This window comes from Stomoxys calcitrans, chromosome 4, assembly GCF_963082655.1.
Source record: "Stomoxys calcitrans chromosome 4, idStoCalc2.1, whole genome shotgun sequence".
In the NCBI taxonomy this organism is placed as follows: domain Eukaryota; kingdom Metazoa; phylum Arthropoda; class Insecta; order Diptera; family Muscidae; genus Stomoxys; species Stomoxys calcitrans.
In genome coordinates this window covers 116,110,839-116,129,185 of record NC_081555.1, presented here as the reverse complement: position 1 = coordinate 116,129,185, position 18,347 = coordinate 116,110,839, and the positions used below count along the sequence as shown (strand labels likewise).

Sequence of the window (18,347 nt, the reverse complement as noted above, 5' to 3'; positions counted from 1 at the left end):
CAATCATCTGTTTTCCCTTTATAAAACCAGCTGACGAGAGCCTTAAATCCGGATTTAATGAGCAGTGTGAACGGGGTTTTATTTATTTTTTTAAAGACAAGCAGTGTAAACGGGGTTTTATTTATTTAAAAGACAATGATAGTTCCTTTTTAATCATGTTGGCCCAAGTTAAAAGACGTTTTGTCCACGCTTCCAGTAAATGTCAAATTTCCACTCAGTGCAGAACTTAGTACCTAATGAAAACATTTTCAGATTATTTTCACTATTCTTGTATTTACAACAACAACAACAACAGAGTTGGGTACAACTCTGAAATTGGTTGTATATTGTATTGGTTGTATAGTTAATTTCACTGTTTTGGGCTTGTGGTTTACCTTATATACATTTGCCTAGGTTTAAAATGTGACATACGAACTAAAATCAATTTTTTTCGCTTGCATCCTTCTTAGTGAACCCTGAATGCCACTTTCGTAAAACAGAGACAACAATAGAAAGAGAACGAGATCACAGTTTCTCAGTATTTTTTCGGCTCTTCAACGACAAAACGCTTTATTCGTGAACCATCATCAGCTCGTAACTCTTCAAATTTTTGACAAAGTGTCGCAAGAAATAAATGCCGTTCTGTTATTAACCAACCAACTAGTGAAAAAGTTAAAGCAAAAAGTAATTTCATAGAAGTTTAAGCAGACAAATAATTAAATAAAAAGGAAAAAAGTGAGTTCTGTCAAAACTTGATTAAAAGTAAAAAATTTGTACAAAAAATTTATAAATTTGTACAAAACTAAAGATTTTAAAGAATCGATTATATTCTAAGACAGGTAAACCATTAACTTTATATTAAAATTATGTACTAATAGAAAAACAGTTGCTTGGGGGGTTTGATAAAATTATGCAAAAGAAAATTTAGGTATACCTACTTTTGATGGTCGCCATCTTGTAGAAAATACAAGTGTGTGTGTTGTATGATGTGAGAAAGAAAGTTTTCTTGACTTGAGTTTTTTTTTCTGTTGTCAATTTATGATGAGATATTTATTTTATTACGCAGTATTATATCTAATAAAATTAATATATTTTTTTTTAGTTCACAAACCTAGGCTAAAAACAAACAAATATGCCACGCTATCGTGAATGGGATTTGGCCTGCAAAGTCTATGTGGGCAATTTGGGATCATCAGCGTCAAAATATGAAATTGAAAACGCATTTAGCAAATACGGCCCACTGCGTAATGTCTGGGTTGCACGCAACCCTCCTGGTTTTGCTTTTGTTGAATTCGAAGACAGACGTGATGCCGAAGACGCAACCCGAGCCCTAGATGGAACGTAAGTATAGCCAATTTTCCTTCGTCTCTTGCTTTTTAATACCACATTACATAAATTGTTTAAATAGTCGTTGCTGTGGTACCCGCATACGTGTAGAAATGTCCTCTGGACGTTCACGCAGAGAAGGAAGCAGACGCCGTGGCGGTAACAGTGGTGGCGGAGGAGGCCGCAGCGCTGGCGAATCTGCTGGCAGTGGCCGTGGAGCAGTAGCGGGCGGAAGTGCACGCTACCGGTAAGTCTATTAATATTATCGATCATTTTCTTTTCGTATTCTTTAAATAGATTTAAAACTAAATTTTTTTACGTGTTAAAAAAATGGATTTTGTTCATACTAACAATACACAAATAATTTGTTTTTGCGATGTTAATACCCGCACAAACAACATGACTATTGGCCTTAGTGTCGACTTAATATTATGAATATTTGCTCACTATGGTAATGAATACAAAATTAGCTCATTTACATTTTAACTTTTTATTTACCTTTCATTTGTTTTTTTTTTTTTTTGCAAAATAACAAGCATAATTGAAAATTCAACAATAGAAAAAGTTTTTATACCAGAAGTACATTCATATACCTTAAATTAAAGGCATATAACGAATAGGGGAGGTTATGTTCCTTTTGAAACAGCTTCACTTTCAAATAGGTTCACATGTTCACTACACTATCGTCTTGCGCAGAACACAATTTTTCTTACAGTGACATTATTGATATAAATCAATATAACCGTTGAAGATGGCATTTGCATTGTTCTCATAAAAGGAGAAATATTAGGCCATGCCAGTGATCGGCGTGTTTTGAGCTTTAGATACTAAAAAAAAGTAACCTTGAAGAAATTCAAGTCAGGAATTCCGTGCATTTCGCAATGTCCCTGATGGTTCTCCATTCCATTGCATTAGTTTTTTCAAATCTGGTATTGAGTGCTCTCCTAAGTGCCAAAGTGGAGTAGACGCGAAAGTCAGCCATTGACATACATTTCAATGTATTTTCATCACACATGCCCTACACACGCTATCACTTGTTGCAACTGCAAATTTTGCCCATAAACAGTCCACTAGGGACAGGCGCCAACTTCTCACATATCTATGAGTGCAGTCCGATTCAAGTTTTAAGCTCAATGATAAGGGACCTCCTTTTTGTAGTCGAGTCCGAACGGCTTGCCGTAGTGTGACACCTCTTTGAAGAGAAGTTTTACATGGCATAGTACCTCATAAATTTTGCCAGCATTAGGAGGGGAAAACCACCGCTGAAAATTTTTTCTGATGGTCTTGCCAGGATTCGAACCCAGGCGTTCAATGTCATAGGCGGACATGCTAACTTCTGCGCCCCGGTGGCCTCTAGATTGCGCCATCCTCAGGGAAGACACATCTTTTTAGGGTATTTGATCACACCGTCATCGCTGCAGCACTGTTGGTTATCTTACTGTCCCTGAAGATGTTCTAAATCGACATCATTGCGTTTGCATCAAACTACCTCACACATTCTGTGATCGCCAGAATCTCCGCCTGCAGGACTGTATTATGGTCAGGCAGCCGAAACAGATCTATGTTCCGGGTCCTTAAGCCCACTCTGCCCTCTAGCTTTGGTCCATTCGTGTGCCATGAACTTGACGGAACTCGTAGACCCGAGTTCCGTCAAGCCATAGACCGTGCCGCTGGCAGAAAGTGTCGTCTCAGGTATCCGATCTGAAACCACTTTGGTGCCAGAATTATTCCATCAGTTCTTGCTGACTTAAATGGTTGAAAGCTCCTCAAGGCTCCTTAACTATCAATTCCGTTATTATGAATCCTCGTTCGACTTTAACGTCATTAGTATGCGATTGTTTGTTAACGTCCATCCACGCATTAAACGATCCCATATCTGCAAAAGCCTTGATTTGTCACTTTTTGTTTTACTGACTCAAAGGTGAATGCGATTTCCTTGCCTTAATTTTTATACCCACCACCGAAGGATGGGGGTATATTCATTTTGTCATTTCGTTTGACCCTTCGACATCCTTCTTCCATTTGGCCCAGATCGATACAGATTTGGATACACCTGCCATATAGACCCATCCGCTGATATAGGGTGTTAGGCCCATAAATGCCACATTTTTTGTCCGATTTTGCTGAAATTTGGGACAGTGAGTTGTGTTACGCCCTTCAACATATTTTTCCAATTTGGCACAGATTTGAATATAGCTGCCATATAGACCAATTCCTCGATATAAGGTCTTACGCCCATAAAATAGGGCATTTATTGTCCGATTTTGCCAAAATGTGGGACAATGATTTGCGTTAGGCCTCTTGACATCTTTCTGCAATTGGGCACAGATCGGTTTAGATTTGAATATAGCTGCCATATAAACCTATCTCTCGATTTAAGGTTTTGGGCTCATAAAAGGCGCTTTATTGGCCCCACAAAGGCGCATTTATAATCCGATTTCACTGAAATTTTTCACTGACTTAAGTTAGGCTTATCAACATCCGTGTCGTATATGGTTCAGATCGGTTTAATTTCAGATATAGCTACTAAAAAGATCAATATTTTGTTATGCACAATTGAGCAATCACTTGTACTTATTAGGTCCAAATAGGAACATATTTCAATATAGCTGCTATGCTATGGTCATAAGGTATGCGTTTTCACCGGATTTTAACGAAAGGTGGTTAACATACATATATACCCAAGGTGGTGGGTATCCAAAGTTCGACCCGGCCGAACTTGACGCATTTTTACTTGTTAAATATAAAATAATTGTTTGCTTAGAATGGTAAAAAACCTTCCGGTTTTTTTGACACTAAGCGAGGTTAAGCGCTCTCAATTTCGCAAAACATCTTGATTGTTAAAACGAACTAGTTTTTTCCACTTCTTTTTTTAAATACAAAACTAAAGTGCTAAAAGAGCGCATAGTATTTCAAAAATGCTTGTTATTTTCGCATAAAGTCAATATCATTTGCGCATGCCTCCATAACCATACCCCTTTCCCTTTCTTTTGCATTTGTGTTTTTTTACAATATGACGGACGTATAAACACCTTATAAATGTCTTCTACCCAACTTACGTTTTTGAAATACTGCAATTACATTCCCAAAACGTAAAACTGTTGTTAAAAAAAATGTGTTTGCTAACAATCATGGTTTCATTTCGTTTTCGTGTATGTCATTTCGTTGTCAAACGTAAACATTCTTCTCTGCAATGTGGGACATCACCGCAGTTGGGGTGATGTCTATAAAGAACGTATTTTTTATATACCCCCACTTACCTACATACATTTTTTCTTGTTGTATATTTTTTTATCCTAAAAAGAAAGATACGTATATTTTTTACTCATTGTTCATTTTATTCTTTGTGTTTTTTTTTTTAATAAATTATTTTAAACGTGGTATACGCTCCTCATTTTTACAGGAAAATAAAGTCAACTTCTGCTTCAACTACTACTACCTCCACTACTATTTGTTGTACCACAAGTACATCTATTACTACTACCAACTACTCCTCTTCCTACTACTACAAAAAATCAGTCAACAACTTCAGCTTCAACAACAACAACGACTACAGCAACAACCTCAGCTCGAAAAAAAGAAACATTTTCATCAACACACTACCTCCACCACCACCGACAGCAACAACAACAACAACAGCTACAGCAACATATTTCCTCATCATTAAGAATAATAATTGTACAAGAAAAATCATCACAATCACTTCTAACACCAACTATACACCAATACTCCTCCTGACCGACGACATTTTTATGACCTTAGACACCAAAATTCACTATTTACCATATGATTACTATATCGCTTTAGATTTGTTACTAGGTTTCATCATTTTTGCAATGGTGTGGACGACACAACTACGGACAACGACCACAACAAAAATACACACACCGATGAGACGAGGACGACGACCACGACAACGGACTTGTTTGGTACCCCAATTGTCGCTGAATGGTTCAATGAACGTAGTTGTTGTTGTTTTGACTATGAATGTAGTTGTTCTTAAACAAATTCATCAAAATCTCAACTATCACCAAATTCACTACCACCTACCGCCACCACCACCACCACCACCACAACCAAGAACAACAACAATACACCACTGCCATGAATATAGTAACTGCAGTTGTTGTAGTAGCTCAACTTCATCGTTGATGAATGATATCATTTCTTCTACTACCTCCCCCATCAACAACAACTTGCAACGATTCGACTACTACCTCTTCTTCTTCTACCGCAGAGTCGTCATTGTTAGCACCATCAACATCTCTTCAGCTACCGCTACTATTACTACTACTTCTAGTACTAAAAAAAACATCAAAACAATCACCAAAAAACAACAATTATTGTATTGCCCAATTCAAGGACAAATTCAGCTACCACAGCCAGCATCATCTTTAATTCGTCCCCCCTTGGCAGTAGTACATGAAATATTAACAACACTACTACCACTACTATTACTACTACTACCACCTCCAAACTTATCACTACCACCACCAACTTAACCACCACCAACCACTATCTTATCAAATCGAATCAAATCAAATCAGCTTGCTTGATCAACAACAACAACTAGTTCTTTAAATTGTTGTTTGACTTGAACAACAGTTCGATACTGCAACGCAGTTTGTTGTTACTGGCCATGCCCAACCATATGACTTGGTGTTTTGTCTCTAAACAATGCTCAAGTCTGCGGCGCTAACTACTCCAAATTCCTACAAACATCACCACTTCACCTAATTGCCATTAGCTTTGTCAAAAAAAAAAATATTGATTGCATCACTTCACCGCCGTCAACAAAATGCCCCCAATTTCGGAAAAAAAATAAGCACAACATCACTACTACCTCTTCTACAGAATAAAAGACTTGTGTGTCAGCAAAGACAGCCATCAGCCATGAATTCGTCATGTCCAAAATAGGTTTGCAAACGGAAAAATGTCAAGCTACCATACGCCTTCCTTGCTAGACATATTGCTGTATGGGGTCGAGCTTAGTTTAAAGTTGAATCTCAATGTTAGCCTTTGATAGCATATATGTAAACCCTGCTGGGACACGCAAAGGAATTATGGCAATTAAGGATAACAATTATTTTTTTGTCATCCTAAAGGACTACTTAGTTTTCAACACCGGGGTTGCAAAGGTTTCCGCAGTCAGCAGCATGGACAATGTTTTTATTAGTATAGGCTATCCACCGTTATTGGATTGGATATCTATTTATTATGTTTTTTTCTCGGGCCCAGAATTCACTCAATAACGCCGGGGGAGCTACGCCACGCCTTTTTCTCTTCAAATGTTGCTGAATTCAGGAATAGTTAAAAAGTCCCTCAGCTTTAGAGCCACCGACAGCCAACGATACAACTTGAAAGGTCTTCAAAAATGTAGAAGCAGGTCATCCATCCATCACACATCCATCGTGTTCCTTCGTCCTGAAGTCAACAAATGGGTATAGTATGAGTTATGTACATTTTGTAACTTCTTTGAAAAACATAATTTTTCGTTTATCTACTCCTTTATGCGAATGAAGAGAGAACTTTAACTCGCTATACACACTCTCTCTAGCTCCTTTTCTAGAAATACAACAGTAGTAGCAATTTTTCAAGTTGTGTTTTTTTTTAAGAAAAATTGATGATGTTTTTAAATGATCTGGCGATAATTCACACCTAACTCTTTTTTTTTATTTTTTGTGTTTTATTCTACTTCAAATGGGTGAGGTCTTCTTAAAAACCACCTGTAACGTAACTCCAATGAGCTATCAGCAACATCACAACCCTCCTACTGCTAACTACTGCTACTTCGTTGTAAGTCGGTCTCGGTATCGGTGTCTGTCGATCATGAATCCATCATTTTTGGGGTCGGCCTTTAACACAACAAAAATGGCAAATTAACAACGATGTGCTTGACATTTTAAACAATAATCCGGTAAACACGTTAAAGGAATCTGTTTTAGAACCTGCCTGCTACGAGTGTCATCAATGTATATCCCCCCATCCCCTTTGTCTGCCTTCAGCTGCTACATACCACACCACCCCAAAAACCGATATTTCAACTTTAGAAATGATTTTTCAGAAATGTAATGCGCCACAGCTTGTAAATTTTCAGTCCACCAAACAGCAACTAAGGTCGCCATAAAATTTTGTAGAAACTTTGCACTACCAAGTAAACCAATGTACCTTCCAAAACAAACAAACAACCAACTGCTACTTCTGTCCGTCCAACTGCCAACAAAAATCCTTCAACTATAAGTTATGGGCGTACCTTGAAACGGGTAACCACTGCGCGTCGTGTTGTCATCATGTTTATAGTCCTTTTTATTCGCAAAGTATATAGCAACAAAAATCATCACAAACCTATCAATTGATCAACCAACCAACCAACACCACCAACCAATCAGCCAACAATCGTTTTTCAGTCAACTGCAAGCAAAAATTCGTTAGCAATAATCAGCATCATTATTAGCCAAAATGTATACTACAAACTTCTCACTGCCACAAGTATTCGAAATCTCAACAACCATTTTACAAGTAAAACAACCTCCTCCATACAAAAAAAAAAAAATCAGCCCAACAAACTAGTCTGCAACATTGTGGTTTGTTTTTACCTTTAATTTAGTAGTTAAAGATTATAATGATGATGAAAACGTGGACATTTTCTTTATTTATGTTTGTCTTATAATTTTGTATCGTCTTTCTCTTTATTTTTTTTTTTTTTAATTGAAACAAATAATTTGTTTGCAACAACAAATCATTTGTAAAGAAAAAAAAGTTATAATTTTCATCATAGACGTAAGATTTTCAGTTAGTTTATTTTTTTTTTTTTAAATGGAATTAACCCCTGACACTATATTTATCACCATTTTCTTCTTTTTTGCCTTTTAAAAATTATCTTTTGCAGATCTCGTTCGCCCAGACGTACACGCAGCCGTTCCCGCAGTTTCTCGCGTGATAGACGCAGCAGATCCGATTCCCGCGAGCGCCATTAAAGATCATAAAGTTCATTTTGTTTTTTTTTTTTACACACAAATTAACTAAACTTGTTGTTTGAGAAAAACAATTCGATACATTAAACAAACAGCTCCTCCATCCCTTCCCACCAAAAAAAAACAAAAGAAAAAAATACTAAAACAAATCTCTTGGTAGCAGCAGATTCAAACAACAATTGTTTGATTGGCTATATCGTTTTGTAAAAACATTTTATTTCCTTTACGTTTATTTTCGTCTGAAGAAAATATTCTATCTTAGTTTAAGTTGATTAAGTACACAGTGTATATCATTATGTAAATGCAAGAAAAATTTTTTTTTCTTATAAATCTAATTACTCTTTTTTTTTTCTTAAATAATACTTCCCCTGCTTCCCCCTTCCAATTATTAAATACTCTCTATTTTTTATAAATAGTATTGTGCGCGTCCTCTTATGCCAAAAATACTATTTCTCAAGCTCATATACACATTTCTCCATGAGAATTATGATCGACAATGCCTCATCACCTCTACCGTAAAAAAAAAATCAACCATACTACGACCGACAACAGAACACAAGAACAACTCACAAAGTATATTAATGAGGTAAATTACTCTGAATTTAATTTCTATAATTTTTTGCAAAAAGTATTTAATGAAAGCAACAAACAAATGCATTAAAAATCTTGAACTTAGTAATTAATATGATTTATTAACACATTTTAAGGCAATAAAGAAACCTATAAAAATTCAATCAGTTTTTACTTCTATAAGTTCGTTCCAATTCAAGTCAAGGAAAAAGTAGCAATGGCTTATTCGATTTGTGTAAAAACACATTGGGGATTGTATAATTCAGCCAGATCCTCATTTCAGTGGACTGCATAATGATTTGGTCAGTCTCCGGGAAATGCAGTAAAAAGTCAAAAAAGGCAGAGTTTCGAATCCAGTGGTGAACATTTTTTATTATGGGTGGTTTCTCTTACCGACTTTGCTAGGACTTGTATATACTCCGAAAGCCTGGCAGGAAGCAAGGCAAGTTATGCGACACCAAAGGCCTACTGACCCAAAAGCCTTACGTTCTTTCTACTCATAACCATGGAACGTATTGTGGACACCATGATAAAGAGTAGGACATCCAGCGAACTGCTCAAATACAAACAGCATGCCTATGTCAAGGGAAGGTCGGAAGAGAAATAAAAGAATCCTTCGATGCCAAAACGTACACCCCGGCAGTATGCATTGACATCGAGGGGGGGCTTTTAACAATGTGAGGACCGATACATTGATCCAATCCTTAGACCAGTATAATCCTTAGAGACTGGATAAACCTTATGGTAAGGAACAGATAGATAAATGGTAAGGGTTTCTAAAAGTCACGATCGCCGGACTTAGTTGTTTGTATTTTTTTGTGAGACTATGAGAAACTGCTTTTTGTTTGACTTGTTTAAGATTAATGGAGTTTTGTACGACCTTTTCAATATTCTCAACGGTAATCCTACTTCCAACATCCATGGTAAAACCCGATTAGCTTCTAAGGCCCTTAGAAGCTCCAATTTTTGTCCGATTTGGTGCTAAGTTCAATTGTGTAAAATCCAATATTCGGCTCGGCAGCTCTCAGCTGAGATTCTGTTTACTTTGCTATTTAAATCCGGATTTAATGGCTCGAACATCTGTTTTCCCTTTAAAAAATAAATAAACCCATAAATCCGGATTTAATGAGCAGTGTAAACGGAATTAAAGTTCCAAGCTGTATGGTGCTCGTAAATATCCCCTGCTGGGACAGTCAGTCATTTTGGACCACTACAATCCAGAATGCGGAGACGATTTTGTGCCTGAAGAAAAACACACTATTGCAGGTCAGTGGTACCAAAGATGCTGAATCGACTTCGACTCTGGAAAGCTTCGATCGGCACGGGAAAGCTACGAATAACACAGGGGTTGTAACTGTTAGCTTCGTCACAACGATGAACCCCTCAGCTGGGAGCTACCGGGCGCGTCCACAGGTTGCTGAAAGTGGGATGCTTCGTATACAGAGTAGCTGCAATTGCAGACAACAATCAGCGATATCTCAGTTAGAAGTCGCGGACAATCAGCGGTATCGAGCGGAGAGTCTTAGTGAGAGGCCAAATATGGCAAATTTGCGTGTGTTGGCAAAACGACGATCAGCTTGATGGCGGATTGTACCATATGATTTGTGTTTGTTGTACAAATGAGACCACCTTTAATTGTTTCACCATGATAAGTGGCTTTCTTTCGCTGAATTGTGAAAAATACCTGATTTTATAATCGGAAAATGAGTGATTTTATAATCGGAATCTGAGAAACTGGCGTAAACATAAAAAAGTTTTTAAGTTTACTGTAGAAGTTCGAACGTATAAATCTGTAATGAGAACACTCACGCATTTGCACAATATTTACTGGACGGCGAGCCAACGCTTATTTAAATTAAATTTTGTACGATAGTGTTGTTTGAATGAAATTTTTTAAGTACGTGAAATTTATCTGACCGATATATCGTATTTACAATTGTGGACGTTATGCGTCATGGTTTAGGTTTGTTTCAAGAACAAGAAACAATTAAAACAGGGCCGCTACACATAATCCTGCGTCAATGTTTTGTTTACAATACTCTTTTAATTAATTTTTGAACAAGTATTTTTAAAAATTATTTAATTGTGCCGTAGAAATGAGTAATCCACAGGATGAACTATGTCCACCACCATCAGAAGATGATGAGTTAACATTGCCTAGAGCCAGTATAAATAAAATCATCAAAGAATTGGTGCCCTCAGTCAGAGTGGCAAATGAAAGTCGTGAACTTCTGCTAAACTGCTGCTCCGAATTCATTCATCTCATCAGCTCTGAAGCCAATGATGTTTGTAATGTTCGAAATAAAAAAACCATAAACGCTGAACACGTTTTAGAGGCATTAGATCGTTTAGGGTTTCGTGATTATAAACAAGAGGCTGAGGCTGTATTAAATGATTGCAAAGAGGTGGCTGCCAAACGCCGTCGACAAAGCACTCGTTTGGAAAACTTGGGCATACCAGAGGAGGAACTGTTGAGACAACAGCAAGAATTGTTTGCAAAAGCACGCGAAGAACAGGCCCAAGAGGAACAACAGCAATGGATAAGTATGCAAGCATCTGCTGTGCAGCAAAGCCGACAAATGCAATCCATCGGAGAGGATGATGACGAAGATGATGACGATTACTAGGGAAGCGAATGATGATGAAGTTCTACAAAACTAGTTTAAGGTATACCATAGACATAAAAAAAAACAGGAGAAATGGATGTCTTGTGCAAAGGCAAGAAGTTTCATTAGACGATTGCCTTGGTAGTTATCAAAGGAGTTGTAAATTGAAAAAAGACTATAAATAATAATAAAAGAATTCTTTTGTATGTAAATAAATGTAAGCGGTTTATTTGTCCGCAGTAATAAAATTCAGATAGCCCATATCGCTTTGATGAACATAGGAGAGAAATTTCTGCACTCCACTATGTTCCGGTATATGCAGCTGCCTAAATTTTTATATGTACATAGGTCTTGGTCTTAACCTGGAAAGGCGTTTTATGGCGGGCCTATATACCTTTCCCCAAATTCAAATATCAACTTTTTTCACTTTTGTTCCACATTATTATTTTGGTGTTATGGGAATGTTCCGGCAAACTTTCGATATTAAAAATTATGTGGCTTATTCCTTTCAGACCATCCTACACTTTCCTTTAAAATGAAAACAAAATCGGTTCAGCCACCTTCAATCACATATGGAACAATCAAAAAAACACACTGTCCTTTACTTATAAGATATGATATTCTTACAGATTAAATAAGGCTCTCTGCACAGGCATGTTTAATAGGCACATTTCTAAAACCAATATATGGCCAATCCCTAAGAAGGCTCCCTTGAACCGTCATGCAGTTACTTCTTATCAATATTTTGTGTTCATAATAGCAGAATTGGAACTCCACATAAACCAGAAATAAAACAAATATTATTTCACTGTTTCTTAAAAACTATTCATTATATTCCTAGCATTATTTTAGTCGCAATACTATCGACTTTCTAATTCTATCTGAACTTTTCCCATTTGTCTAGTTAACAACTCGGGCAGCATGTCATTTTGTGCACTTTCATTGTCATATTCTCCTGGCGTATATTTGCCCAATAATTCGGGATGAGTTTTCCAAAATTTATCTCTTATCAAGTCGTCATATATGGGCACAATCAGTTGTCGTTTGCTATCGGTAACTTGAACTCTTTTGCGCAGTAATATTGTTCCTTTGCGAAACATGGCAGGCAGACTGTTATAGTTAATGCCAAATCTAGCAAATAGCAACTCATTCTTATCTGCCGAAAAAGTTCCTCTTAATTCTGCTTCGGCCTCTTGATTTGTTAGTCCCGCTTGTAGTACTAAATTCCAAAACGCAGTATTGTACAGATTATTAATGTGCACATCTGCTTGTCGCCAGCTTAGATAGTCTCTTAGATTTTGGTCGGAGGGGTATAGGACCACACGTCCATCAAAGCAGGGGGGATATTGTAACTTCTTGTCACCCATCCAGTTGGGCCAATTCATGACATACGAGGATGTAAACAAACTGGTGACATACGACAAAAGCTTGGCTGATCTTCTATTGAAAACATTTGTCTCCTTGCGAAAAATGAATGAATACTCATCACTTTGGCCATAGGAGAGAACAATATCTCTAAACTCTTCCATCACTGTTTGGGCGGCATTATTCATAAGATTGAGAGCTGTAATGGAGAAATCATCGTTAGTAGAAATCGGAAGTTTTGGAATTTCGTCTTGCCAACCCTTTTCATCATTTGGCTTTTCAAAGTCATGTACTTTGGAGAATTTGTGAAATCCCTTGCCATCAACTCGCACCACAATCCAAACATTTGGTAAAATACCGTCCTCCTTTTCGTAACTTTTAACATATTCATAACGACTGCAAGCCATTGATCCCAGACAGTTTATAAAACGTTTATTTTGCAATTGTTTATTTAAGAAGTTAAGTATTTTAAATGATTGATTCATTTAAACGGAGTCCAAACAAACGTGGCTCACAAAATTTCTTCAAAATACTTGTAACATATGTTTTATGTTTTTGTTTTGAGAATGTGTACATTAGGTGGTATCGAAAAATGAACTGGGGGTTAAAAAAAAAATTTTATTGTTTTTGCTTTTCTATAACATCGTTTTTTAGTTGACTTCTGCGGTTAGGTTAGGTTTAAGTGGCAGTCCGCCATCAGACAGGAACATAAGAAAGAAGATACCTTTTAGTTCCTACCGTTGAACCATCCAGATCGCGTTAAAATAACTATAGAATGTTGAGAATGTTCACATCACAGGTTCTCAAGTGGAACTCCTTCTGACTGCTAGTGCGGGACACACACACAGAAGGTGTTCTATAGTATCTTCTTCCTCGATATCCTTACAGCTTCCGCAAAAGTCATTGCAGGCAACCTTCAGTCTGTCAGCATGTTTTCCGATTAGACAGTGACCTGTTATAACGAACACAATGACTGAGATGTCTGTTCTTGCATATGACAGCAAAGCAGTAGACCTCTTCAAGTCTAGATGAGGCCTGGGGACTGGTCCTGAAAACTTAGCTTACATGTCGCTAGGGGCATACCCACAGATTCCAGTGTCTTTGGAGTGTGTAAGGTAGTTCCTAGTCCAGCGAGCTCGTCTGCTTTAAAATTCCCTTGGATATTTCCGTGGCCCGGCACTCAGAACAGGTGAATTTTGAACTGTTCAGCCAACTCGTTGAGAGATCTGCGACAGTCGAAAGCGGTTTTTGTGTTCAGAAATACGATTTGCAGGGATTTAATGGCTGCATGGCTGTCTGAGAAGATATTTATTCCAATCGTCGTAACGACATTATATCTTAGCAATTCCACCACTTCCTTAATTGCAAGGATCTCTGCTTGATACACACTGCAGTGGCCGGGTAACCTCTTCGATATGACCAGTTCAAGATCTTTAGAGTACACCCCAAAGCCTACCTGGTCGTTTAGTTTGGAACTAGTCTGTATCGGCCTTGAAACCAGCCTGCATCGTCACAAACTGGAGGAGACGCAAGAAATTCCGCAAGGACATCGGAGTATACCGATGACAGTCCATTGACTATCTCACCCCAATTATTCCTAGGTATGCAGTCCTGTTCTTCTCCCTTGTCGACAATTGCCATCACCAAACCGTCCCTAGCGACTGCTAACTGCGGTGCAGTTTCCGAATCTAGACGTTTAGTCTTTGAGGCAGCTTGTGCAGCTAATTCCCGAGCCCAATTTAGGGAATCTCGCACCAAGCCTCTAAATAAACCTGAGAGTGATGCGTCTTCTATTATTCCAACCTTTTAAAGACCGTGTTGGCTTGCCGGGGAAGGCCGAAGGCCTAGGCAAATTATAGGCATGCGAAGATGGAATAGGTTGGGCCCTGTCCTTAAGACTCGAACCAGATGTCTTTTTCAAAAGCCGCTGCTGACCAGTCGTCTGTCGGCTAGTGGAGCCTGGAGCAGCCGCTTCACCAGTCGAGGTTTCAGTAGCAAACAACATGCTACGGCCTTATACCACCACCGCAGCTGTTGGGCCTTTGGAGTCTAAGCCTATTCCCGGGCTCTAGATCTGCTACTCCACTGGAAACAGACGCCGATCATCAAACGACCCATGATGGAGGCTGTTCTAGCAAACCGAAGATAACCAGGGTGCGGAGAAGGGATGTGCCTCTCCCACGACGAAAAAAGACTAACACGTACACTGAGGCGGCAGCCCTTGCCGATAAGGGTTCCATCGGGTCAATCCGGTGCGTACAACCGGCTGCCATGGGATTGTGATTGCCTGGTTTTACTACATTTTGAAATTCTCTATAGCGTAAAATGTAAGAGTAAACAAAATTTTTAATTTTTTTATTGAGATCCTCCACCAACTATGACAGGCACATCATCGTTTAAATTCATTTCTTCACCGGGCGAATAAAGACCTAATGCGGAACGTTCCGGTAAACCGGGTATAGCGCGGTCATTTGTATCTTCGTCTTCGTTAGTGTCCTCTGAATCATCGCTATCGTCATTAGCTGAGTATATTAAATGAACAAAAAAAAACAATATAAAAAATATTGAAACATAAATTCAAATTTCCTTTGTATTTTACCATCTTCGTCGTCGGTTTCCAGGCCGGGCATAGTTAGCACTTTTCCCATGGGATGTATATCAACGGCAGCATTTTTCATAGCATCTAACTAGTATAATTAAATAAAAACAAGTATTATTGAATTGCAGAGATAGCCTCATATAAATTTCCATCTACCCAACTGTGGTGCTCTCTTTCGTATTTGAGAACCTCTGCTTCTTCATTGCTGGCCGCAGCACTATCGAACCAAATGCGATTGGCTATTGGTGGTCGCAACGATGGGAAAAACGGCAGCATTGACATAATAACCAGTGTTCTGTAGATTTTTCCAAGAATTTTTGCTATTTAGTTACTATATATATTTGGGATCCCTCAATTTTAAGACAACAGGCACTCTCCTTTCGTTGAGTAAACAAACAAATTTTATATGAAGCAGCGTTGATGAAAATGGTATATATACTAAGTTATAACAACGGCAACCCCAAGACCAGGGTTGAAAATGTACATAAGCACTTTGTCCAGCTGTTTTGCGCTGTCAGTCGAACATTCCTGGTAATAAAACGTTTTGCTGAAACCAAACAGACATCTTGATATCTTAAAATTGTGGTCATTTATTAAATACAAACATAAATAAACCAAAAAAATGATTGAAATAACTTGTAATGACAGATTAGGCAAAAAAGTAAGTTCGTTCTGCATTGTTATATTCCGTTAACATAGTATTTCTTTTTCATCAAACAGGTACGCGTGAAATGTAATCCAGACGACACCATCGGTGACCTAAAGAAACTTATAGCAGCGCAAACTGGTACAAAATACGATAAAATTGTTTTGAAAAAGTGGTACACAATCTTTAAGGACAGCATTAAACTTTCGGATTGTAAGTTTTTATTGTATTGGATATTTCCAACAAATTTTCCCAATAATGTATTAATAGCGCCAAAAAACTCGTTGCAAGTATCATATCGAGCATCATAGGCACTCAGTATTTGTGCAAGAGCCGGTGCCGCCCGACCTCTTACTGAAACTCTCCTCTCGATACCGCTGATTGTCCACGACTGCCGTTGCAGGTACTCCGTATGGAGCATTCCACTATCCGCACTGTGAACGCGGAAATCGGTAGCTTACAGCTAAGCTTCTCGTGATAGCAATGAACACCACATAGATCGGACGTCAATGTTCCAGGAGGAAGATACTTTCCTTGTGGACATTAATTAAGTCTACGTGACAAGTTTGGCTAAGACTGAAGGCATGGCGCACAACGGGACCAAGGCCGTTTTTTTTTTCAAAATTGTAGACTAGGAGAGGGAAATATTCTCATATTGAGCCATTAGGCAGTGTAGTGGCAGGACACTCAACCGCCTAACGCACAGGGGGCCGATGGCGAGACAATAACCGAGTCTCTCAATATCGGGAAGACTAGGATAAGCAAAGATCCTAATATTAAAAAACCAGGCAGTGCAGCGACGAGAGACTCAAGAAACTGGGGGCAAACTTATTACGTATCAATGAGTCCTGTCCTATTCAAATATTTCGGATAAGAAACTAACCTTGATCTGCCCTTGATCTAAGAAACTACTCTGAGAACCACCTAATTCGAACATTTTAATGAGCGCAGACCAAATAATGCCTATGATCAATGACAACACGCAAACCGACATCTTTGTGTAGAGAAGTTTTAGAAGAGGGACGTACTCACAAATGATGACGATATTAATGATAGGTTAATAACATTCCACAAAGTTGTTTTGTTGGTTTTGTTGGTCTTGAACCTTAGTTACACACGCAACAAGCAACAAATCAAGCAACACAATTGTATATAAGATGACTATCTTTTACCTGTACCGATTAGAAAGTCTCAGTGAGAGGCCAAACGCCACCGGCTCTTGCTTAAACACTGATGGCCGTATTCACCTTTCGCATTTTGCTGTGGTTTTTACCCCAACAGCTATGTTCTGAATAGTTTCATTATAAGATAGACTGGAGACAAAGGATTACATACTCATTATAGGTAATGCAAAGGAAAAGGGTTAAGAAATATGTTAAATCTATAGAATTTCTAACATAGGATTTTCAAGGTTTCTTTAAATTTATTAGGGTGCACAAAGAGTTGAATGCTGGCTTATTTATAGGCCTCTAGGGGCTCGGGGCCGCATCCTCTTATTTGAACTAATTGAATTTCAACTTTTTTGTCTTTTTCAGATGAGATCCACGACGGCATGAATTTGGAGCTGTATTATCAATAAACTTTCAAAGTTTTCATTATTGTAACTAGTAATCATTTTTTACTTTTGATTAAAATTATTTATTTTACTAATAACAAAAAATAAAATATTTTTATAACATACTAATACTTAAATGGGAAAACCAAAAGATGCCATAGGACAATCCTCGTAGTTGCCCAAGGCCCCCCTATCTTCTGCGCTTCTTTGTCAATTTTTGACAATCAGTTTCGAGATGTCGCTCTCCACTTGGTCACTCCATTGGATTTTTTGTTGTTGTTGTAGCAGTTTATTGTGTTCTATCTTTTGTCTGCATGATTCTGACCCAGGAACTCTGCAACTAAGATGGGGTGCGTCCACAGGGATCTGGGTCTGAGTCCCTGATTACAATCGGGACATATATCTTGCACGTCGGCATCAATCCTTGCTCTGTAGGAGTTGAGGCGGCTGCATCTGTAATTGAGCCAGAACTACTCTGGTTTGCCGGGGGAGGTCAATTTCTTCAGGTGCAATGGGAGGCGGTCGTTCTCCCAGGACTACATTCACCCAGTAACTATTTACAGCATCTGCTACCGTGTCTAAATGAATGTTGTCGAGACCTGCTTGATATCACCACACCTTGGGGAACTCCCTGTTTCACTCTACGATGCTTCGACTTCTTTTCTCAAAATTCCACAAATGGCTGGCGAACACACTCCTAAATTCCAGCGTTTCAGGCCTGGCTGGA

The 18,347-nt window shown here is 38.3% G+C and overlaps 5 protein-coding genes across 7 annotated transcripts; 3 read left to right on the top strand and 2 right to left on the bottom strand.

Moving 5' to 3' along the window:
- Positions 1-512: 512 nt before the first annotated feature.
- LOC106089883 (RNA-binding protein 1) lies at positions 513-9,013 on the top strand. Of its 3 annotated transcripts, none has more exons than XM_013255873.2 (4): positions 513-714; positions 1,082-1,320; positions 1,388-1,552; positions 4,709-7,858. In XM_013255873.2, exons 2-4 carry the CDS (start codon positions 1,112-1,114, stop codon positions 5,805-5,807), a joined length of 1,473 nt encoding a protein of 490 aa, XP_013111327.2. In that variant the 5' UTR covers positions 513-714; positions 1,082-1,111; the 3' UTR covers positions 5,808-7,858. The 3 variants fall into 3 exon arrangements, with proteins under 3 accessions (XP_013111327.2, XP_013111329.1, XP_013111328.2); XM_013255875.2 differs by lacking the exon at positions 4,709-7,858 and adding an exon at positions 8,195-9,013 and having other exon boundaries at positions 522-714; XM_013255874.2 differs by lacking the exon at positions 513-714 and adding an exon at positions 721-818.
- A 1,839-nt stretch (positions 9,014-10,852) lies between these two features.
- On the top strand, positions 10,853-11,798 carry LOC106089881 (protein Dr1). Its single transcript, XM_013255872.2, has one exon. The coding sequence runs from the start codon at positions 10,946-10,948 to the stop codon at positions 11,474-11,476; it is 531 nt and encodes a 176-aa protein (XP_013111326.1). The 5' UTR covers positions 10,853-10,945; the 3' UTR covers positions 11,477-11,798.
- A 129-nt stretch (positions 11,799-11,927) lies between these two features.
- Positions 11,928-13,349, bottom strand: LOC106089880 (probable tRNA(His) guanylyltransferase). Its single transcript, XM_013255870.2, has 2 exons — positions 13,080-13,349; positions 11,928-13,019 (listed from the first exon to the last, which is right to left on the bottom strand). Exons 1-2 carry the CDS (start codon positions 13,303-13,305, stop codon positions 12,316-12,318), a joined length of 930 nt encoding a protein of 309 aa, XP_013111324.1. The 5' UTR covers positions 13,306-13,349; the 3' UTR covers positions 11,928-12,315.
- A 1,799-nt stretch (positions 13,350-15,148) lies between these two features.
- Positions 15,149-15,848, bottom strand: LOC106089878 (anaphase-promoting complex subunit 15B). Its single transcript, XM_013255868.2, has 3 exons — positions 15,576-15,848; positions 15,420-15,507; positions 15,149-15,342 (listed from the first exon to the last, which is right to left on the bottom strand). The coding sequence occupies exons 1-3, from the start codon at positions 15,699-15,701 to the stop codon at positions 15,176-15,178; spliced, it is 381 nt and encodes a 126-aa protein (XP_013111322.1). The 5' UTR covers positions 15,702-15,848; the 3' UTR covers positions 15,149-15,175.
- A 60-nt stretch (positions 15,849-15,908) lies between these two features.
- On the top strand, positions 15,909-17,749 carry LOC106089879 (ubiquitin-like protein 5). Its single transcript, XM_013255869.2, has 3 exons — positions 15,909-16,080; positions 16,140-16,278; positions 17,601-17,749. The coding sequence occupies exons 1-3, from the start codon at positions 16,042-16,044 to the stop codon at positions 17,642-17,644; spliced, it is 222 nt and encodes a 73-aa protein (XP_013111323.1). The 5' UTR covers positions 15,909-16,041; the 3' UTR covers positions 17,645-17,749.
- The last annotated feature ends 598 nt before the right edge of the window (positions 17,750-18,347 follow it).